At 39.1% G+C, this 7,897-nt stretch overlaps 1 protein-coding gene across 1 annotated transcript in view; it reads left to right on the top strand.

The window, feature by feature from the left end:
* Positions 1 to 1,505: 1,505 nt before the first annotated feature.
* LOC105453179 (delta-1-pyrroline-5-carboxylate synthase) overlaps positions 1,506 to 7,897 on the top strand; it is a 9,153-nt gene continuing 2,761 nt past the window's right edge. Inside the window, exons 1-3 of the mRNA XM_011694923.1 lie at positions 1,506 to 2,197; positions 4,713 to 5,058; positions 7,003 to 7,650. Of these exons, the coding sequence (XP_011693225.1) occupies positions 2,099 to 2,197; positions 4,713 to 5,058; positions 7,003 to 7,650 (1,093 nt within the window). The 5' untranslated portion in view covers positions 1,506 to 2,098. The remainder of the gene's footprint in view (positions 2,198 to 4,712; positions 5,059 to 7,002; positions 7,651 to 7,897) is intronic.

Here is a 7,897-nt window from a genome sequence, read left to right as displayed (position 1 = left end):
ATATATCTTTATGTGAAATTTCTAAAATCTACTTTTTCCATTTCCCGTTTTTCGTTGCTCTACAGTAATCTTGCCCGTGAGAGAAATTCTTTCTCCATGTTTCTATTCATGTTTGTTCTACGGGCACTAGAATGCATTCTAGTAGTCAAAATCATTTCGCATTTCGTGAATGAAAGATAGCTCGGACTTTCCACAATAACACGTATTTGTATATACGCATATATCTAAAAATGTTCCAAGCCTTCCGATTTACGTGCCGTCAATCGGAAGGCTTGGAACATTTTTAGATATATATACGTATATACAAATACGTGTTATTGTGGAAAGTAACTGGACAATATCTATCACGTTATGTATGATGTAATGACACGCGGTCAATTAAAAATCCGATAAGAATCTTGAAAGACACAAGTAGCAGTGATATAATATGTTTCAAGCATGATAGGTCCCTCCATGCATATATATATATATATATATATATACATAATAACGTGTACGCATACACGTTCCACCGCGGTATCGCTTTCAGATCATTTTAGATTCCACGTGATGATCAGCTATATTTCATTTATTATTGCAATATTAGCATTTGGAACGTACAGAATAACTAGAGCAGAAAACGCACGTATAAACATTAATTTGTGCACGTTGTGCAATGTGCGTTATACGCACAAAACGTACTTACTTTGCAACGTTGGATTAGTTTTATACTTTAGTGTCGGTCCATAAACTTGCTCTAAGACTAAACCGTTGTCTTTAAACCGTAAGTTGTAAAACCGTAAATTTTAATTGTTAAATAACTCTTAAGGACGGTAGTCCACAAAACAGCAAGACGTAAAGCATTATAAAATGTAGCGTATAAAATCGGCCAATCAGAAAAAAATAATTTAGAGCTGCGCACAAGCAAAGATGCATTTAAACAGTCCATAGTGTGTTACAGATTGTTATATGCAAGTAATGCCTTGTTGACGAGACAATCTTTCTTTTCACTGATTGGCTGGGGATAATACGTCAGCTGGATGCTTTATGCCTTACGCCGTAAAAATTGGTTTTGCGCAATTCATTTACGTCTAATGATTAAAGCCTAAAGATTGTGCGAAAACAGCTTATTAAAGACAGTAATTATGTCATTTAACGCTTACAGCTTACAGGTTAAAGCAAGGTGACTTAAAGCAAAGTTGTGAACCGACACTCATAGATCGGATATAGATCGCTCGCAGGCCGTGACGCAAAGTCGAAAAAGAATGGGTACGTTATCAGCGGCGCTGTGTTTGCTCGATTCGCAATCTTCGGGGTCGAAGTTCGCGCCGACGAGACGGATCGCACAAAGACGACTCCTACGTCCGTGTGAACGCGGACCTTTGCGTAACCCTGAAACCGCGATTGGGAAACGTTTCGGAAAAACGGTGGTACCCGTAAAGTCGGGCATGACGGTCCGTGACGTCACGCAGATAGGTTTCCCCGGCGGAAGAGATTCCTCCCTCTGGCCTATTCTCCCTGGCACGCTTCGTTCACTCGACGCGTCTCTAATCTAGTCGCGATAACGACGTCTTTCGAAGTGATTTCGTGTAGAAAGCGGCAGTGTGTCGTTGACCATCGCTGCGGCCGCTCTACCTCGGTGACGAAAGATCAGTCCCGGTCTCTCCTCTCTCGTCTACTCGCGCGCGATCCGTCTCTTTTTGTTTCTCTTTTTTTCTCTATCCCGATCCAATCTCGGTAGAATCGACAAACAAGTCAAATCGTTTTACTTGACGTTATATTGGTATTTTTTTTCCCTCTGGCTGGTGGATATCTGTAACACGTAGTCGAACACTGACGCGTGTTTTTTCGTTTTTTCCCGTATATTTTGCTACTCCAGGTAAACGACCTTTTCACGCGCTACATCTAGAACGTCTGTCACAATACCTAGTTGTTAGACAATCGTAATTATTTAGTCGTTGGTTTTTCGAGCGACCACTCGGGGAAACAATTTCGGAAGAACAAAAATTTATTATTAATTTTGGAAAATTAACAATAATAAAGAGGTACAGGAAGAGAGGGAGGGAGGGAGATAGACTGGATTAATCGTGCTTCAAAGAAGAGATACCGGAGATCCGCCATGTACTCTATTCTGCTACTAACGAGATCCGCTCGGCTCGGTAATACATCACGAAGACTGACCTCGTCGTTCATGGGACCACACTTACCGCAGCTAACAGTATGTGGAGCTATTACGTATAACTTCGTACTTCGATTTGTTGTACTCATTTGTCGGCGAAAGGGAAGGGTACATTCGAAATAATATGTTGCATTAACGCGACCGGTCATAAATTCGAGAAACTTGTGATAAAGTGGTTTTACGTGAGTATATACGTTTACGGGCTCGCAAACTTCCCATACCCCTCGATTTAAAGTTTATCGATTACGTCGATACCATCCAGCATGTCCGTCGTCTCTTCAAGCCCGTGTGAAGTATACGATGCCGAGGTGGTTTCGAAATGGCGTTAAGAAGAGTACGTGGACCGACGTGTGTAACCAGTTCCATTACGTCCTACCACCGATACGAAATATACGGTGCGACAGATAGCTGCCCGTCGGCGAAACTTCGCCTTCTGGAAATGAAACGTGGCTCGCTTGTCCGCTATCGTCGAATGCGCATACAAATATCTGCAAGTCGAAAAATGATTTTACCGATTTTGCCGATAACTGGCACAGTTTACAGGGGGTATCGATACGCTCGTTGTAAGTGTTTCGTTACCCGAGTTAGACTGTGATAAAGCAAAACATGACGCGCCGCGCCGCAACGATAACGCATGCATAGATGTTGGATAGACAGTCGTATCCAAGTCGGATGACACTTTACTGCTACTAATAAAATGCATTGTTATTGGGAAACTTATTTACTATAAATCTATAAAAAACATAGATGAGGAAAAAAAGAATTGAAAAATCCAAGATATTTATTATGCTAAGGCATTCATCGTGCATCTTTAATTCTGCATCTCGATCGTGATTATTTTATAACGATAAAAACGTTTTTTTAAATTAAATGTGAAGTTTAAGAAATATGTTTTATACCAGAGAACTAAAAAAAAGCATTAATAATGAATCTATAACAATATAATAAAGATGAAGCAAATATCATAATTCTCTGGGCACATAATAAATAAAATTGTTTATAAATCAGTCGACAAGTGCACACTTTATAAATTAATAAATTTTTTTTAGAGATAATAATTATGAGATTTATTCGTAACTCATTTGTCTAACATACTAAATACATCGTTGTTTCTTGATTCATATCATGCGTACGTAATTCTTCTGCTCGGCGCTGAAAAAATATTTTTCATCACAATATAATGTCAAGTTTTACAAAGTTTGTTCATGTACTCACCAATATTTTCGTAAATGAAATTACATTCCGATAAATACACGTGTGGAAAATTGCACTTCTTTCTCTATCTCGGGTAATATACAGTCAGGAAACTGATAAAAAGAGAACGCAAAGATAAGCGGGTTACGATTGGTATGATTTACAACGTGCAATTGGTAATCGCGTAGCGGCACATTTCTGCAGTTGCGAAAGTCGCGTTTATGTCACGGATAATTGTGTTTGTTTTTGTATTGAGAAGACGTTCGTATATAAACGTGGGAAGCATGAGATCTCGAGTGTCGCGGTTTTATTTTTTAATAATCCGAGTTAACTGTCGCGTTATCAAATGTACAGTGAGAAAATAAGAGATACGGAGAATCATACAGACAGATTGTAAACAGATACATTATCATCTTTCCTATAAAGCCTCTTAGATAATTTATTAATATTAAATTATTTTTCACTAACTCATTAAAACACTATCAGTACAAGCCAAAGAGATAATATCGATATGCATCTTAATTAAGCCTGTTATTCTGTCAAAACGCATGAAGATAAAATCTTTAATATTTGTCAAATATGTAACAATCTTATTCATTTTAGTTCTTCAAAGATACATTACTTTACAATAAATTTTAACATATAATTGATTTTTTTAATTCATTAATATTTATAATTGTAAAAGAATAAAAGAATTTAAGAAAGATTTAAACAAAATTTGTTTTATATTGTACTGCGTTTGCAAATGCAGGCGCTACAAATAACGCGATGGACATTTTACGTATTAAACGGACTAAAAACGATGAATCAGTAACATCATCATACATAAAGATAAGACATAATGATAAACTTTATAAACTTAAATATCGCTTGGAAAATACCACGCGCTTTATACTTTGACTAATTCAACGAGAAAAATTAGCTTTGTTTACAGACGTAATTTAACTTGAAACATTCTTGTAAACTTTATACCGCGTAACTATACGCAAATGAATATGATCTATCTAAGCACGCGAGCAGACAACTCCGGTTCACTCCTCTCTCGCTTTTAACGCTAATCTCTACTAGCGTCTTACATAGTTATAACTTCATAATTTCTTCGATGAAAACTCCAAACTTTCCAACAATGCCGGACTTCTTTGCTGCATGAACGTAGAGAGTGTGCACTGTGCAGTAGCTAGTAATATCTCGCTTACACTTAACAAGTAGTTATCAGACAATGTTTAATATAGTAAGCCCTTTTTCCATTGAAGCAATAATTTATTCAGGACTTTATTCCGTTTCTCCTTCTTTCTCTCTTTTCCAGCTGTTTTCTTACCGCGATCTTATATATCTTATTTGTCATGAAAAACTTTTCAAGAGTAATGGCGTGTCGCAAGGGTACGTGCGGAGGGAGCTGCAAACGTCGGAGAGACCACGACGGCAACAGACCTTTACGGAGCGCAGCGAATTGAAATATGCTCGTCGACTGGTAATCAAGCTTGGCAGCGCCGTTATAACGAGGGAGGATGAACACGGTCTCGCTCTCGGACGTCTGGCGTCCATCGTCGAGCAGGTAGCCGAATGCCAGATCGAGGGCCGCGAATGCGTCATGGTGACCAGCGGAGCAGTCGCCTTTGGCAAGCAGAAACTCACCCAAGAGCTTTTAATGTCCATGTCGATGAGAGAGACCCTAAGTCCTACGGATCACACGCGGGAACATGCAGGTATTTTTTTTTCGTTCTAAAGACTTTTAATTTTTATTCACGCTATGCTCGGGAATTCCTGACTCTCGATTATATCGACATATTAATATCCCTCCGATATCTTTTTCAATTTTATCTCAACAATTTGACGTTGATAATTGCGTAATCTCATGCGAATGCAGTTTATCTATAGCTGCCACAGTTTTGTGTATACTCAAAGATTATTGATCCACAAGTCCCTAAATTCAAGTTGACCTATTTTATAAGTAATGAACCTCATCTCCTTTACTCTTCCTGCAAGATGAGCCATTGAAACGCCAATGTTGGACGCGGTAATTGGCGCAGGAGTATATCGCGCCAATTTCATGTTCTCCTGCACACACATTCGTCCGTCAGACACAATATCTAGGGTGCGACGTACTCGATAGAGACGCTCGCTTTAATTAATATTTTCATGCACCAGTGATAAGAGACAAATTTTGTACGTACGTACGCGGATAAATTGCCATTAGCATAATTGAGACCAGAAAATGCGATAATCTTGTAGTTTAACGTTGTTCCTCTTTGAGAGACCGATCGAATAACGTCCCTAATCAATAACGTTCTCATTATTCTAATTAAGAGTACATACTGCGAGTCAAGTGCATAAAGGAAGTTATAATGAAGTTTGAAAAATGCAGTTTGTTTTATCGATGTAATTTTCACTTCCGAGTTTACAGAGGTAGCATTATTATACCCATTACTTTAAAGCACGTACGTATGATCGTCAGTACAACACGCCTAAAATAGATGATCATTTTGCATACATTACGAGATGTAATATCATTATTACAAAATGGCTATCTCAAAGAGCATTACATAATATGTGATGATCACATTGTATATCTCTATATAGAATGAATTGTATCTATTGTATAAAATATATTTACTTCAAAATAAATTCTGGCGTTAAAAAGTTATTTATTCGTGAAAAAAATTAATTTGGAAAAGTTAAATGAAATTTAATTGTTGGCAAAAACACGAACAATAATTTATTCTTTGTGTGAATTATTATTCTCATATGGAAAACGTAATATTTCATGAGAACATTTAATATGCATTAACCCTCAGGAAGACAATAACTTTCTCAGTAACGAATTTCCTCTCCGCTGATATGCATGATAGAAATGCTCTTATTGGTATTGCAATCAAGGCTATTCCTCACTAACGATTCATTGATTTAGTACGATATGTGTATGTAGAGAATAGAGACAACGTAGCGTAAACAATTCACAGATGTAATATTAATATTTTTACGTGACAGACGAGCAAATCAATCATATGGTCTATACATTCTAATATCCATCAAGTTGTTAAAGAATTACCGAGCTACTAAAGAAAAATGATGCATGTACTGTCGGAAATGTACAGTCGGAAAAGAATAAGAAGTTTCTTCAATAAATTGTACTGTCAAACCGTTGAAAAGACGTTAACAAGCTTCTTTCTTAAAATGATAAATAACCATTCAAATAAAGATTTCTGAAAAAAAGAAACAAGTCGATCGTTCATAAATTCAATTGACTGTAAGAATATCCAGACGGGAGGTGTTAACGTTTCGATAGTATAAGTTTCGAATATCTGTCTGGGCAGCCTGCCAAGTCGACAGTGTCCAGTCTGTCTATATAGATTGAGTTAGCAATTGCCCGAGGACGAATTCCCGTGGGAATCTATTTGTCCTGTGAATCTCTATTCCAGTGCATTTTCCGATCGATGTATGTTCGAGAGAGAGAATTTTCCTCAATGTCTTGCCAATCGTCCGCTTGTTTTCTTACTTTCGTTATAGCGTCTCTCGAAAGTTACTGTTAACTATATTCTACAAATCGTCTAGTTGTGTCTACAAACTTCTTTTCTTATTGGCATTATCCTCAAAGTAAGAGATAGGACGTTGAATGACTTGCATCCCTATAATACTATATATTCATGCAGGAACTATGTTGGAACCTAGAGCAGCCGCCGCGGTGGGTCAGTCGGGCCTCATGTCGCTGTACGACGCGATGTTCGCCCAATACGGAGTCAAGATCGCCCAGGTCCTGGTGACCAAGCCCGACTTTTATAACGAGGAGACGCGGAAAAACCTGTTCAGCACGCTGAGCGAACTGATTAGCCTGAACATCGTGCCGATTATCAACACGAACGACGCGGTCTCACCGCCACCGGACGTCGACGAGGAGGTTGCCGGCAGTGGCGGCAGACGAGGAATATCCATTAAGGACAACGACTCCCTGGCAGCCATGCTGGCGGCCGAGGTTCAAGCGGACTTGCTAGTCCTCATGAGCGACGTCGACGGAATCTACAATCTTCCACCTTGGCAGGACGGCGCCAAGATGCTGCATACTTTCAGCTCTGATCTAAGGGGTACCATCAAGTTCGGGCAGAAGTCGAAGGTAGGCACAGGCGGCATGGACTCGAAAGTTAATGCCGCTCTCTGGGCGATGGATCGTGGTGTTGCGGTGATTATCTGCAACGGCACGCAGGAAAAGGCTATTAAGAGCATCATGTCAGGCAGAAAAATCGGAACGTTCTTCACGCAAGCTGCCGGCTCGACCACCCCTGTCGAGGTGGTCGCCGAAAATGGTAATATTTTAACTTTCGATTAAGCTTTTGTATTTGTATATACAGGGTGTCCGGTAATAACCGGATAATATCTCGTGAGCTGGTAGAGCAGATTAAACTGGATCGAAAAGTTCTCTACCATTTTGCAAAATTCGCAATCGTTAACGAGATATAATTTTTGAAGATTGACAAATAAGCGTGTATCCATCCGCCTACCGCTGAATGCAAGCGCNCGGCGAGATAGACGCCCCACCGCTGGTAGTTGCTA

The sequence above is a fragment of the Wasmannia auropunctata genome, unplaced genomic scaffold, assembly GCF_000956235.1.
Source record: "Wasmannia auropunctata unplaced genomic scaffold, wasmannia.A_1.0 LD336106.1, whole genome shotgun sequence".
NCBI lineage: Eukaryota > Metazoa > Arthropoda > Insecta > Hymenoptera > Formicidae > Wasmannia > Wasmannia auropunctata.
This window is presented reverse-complemented; position numbering and strand designations above follow the sequence as displayed.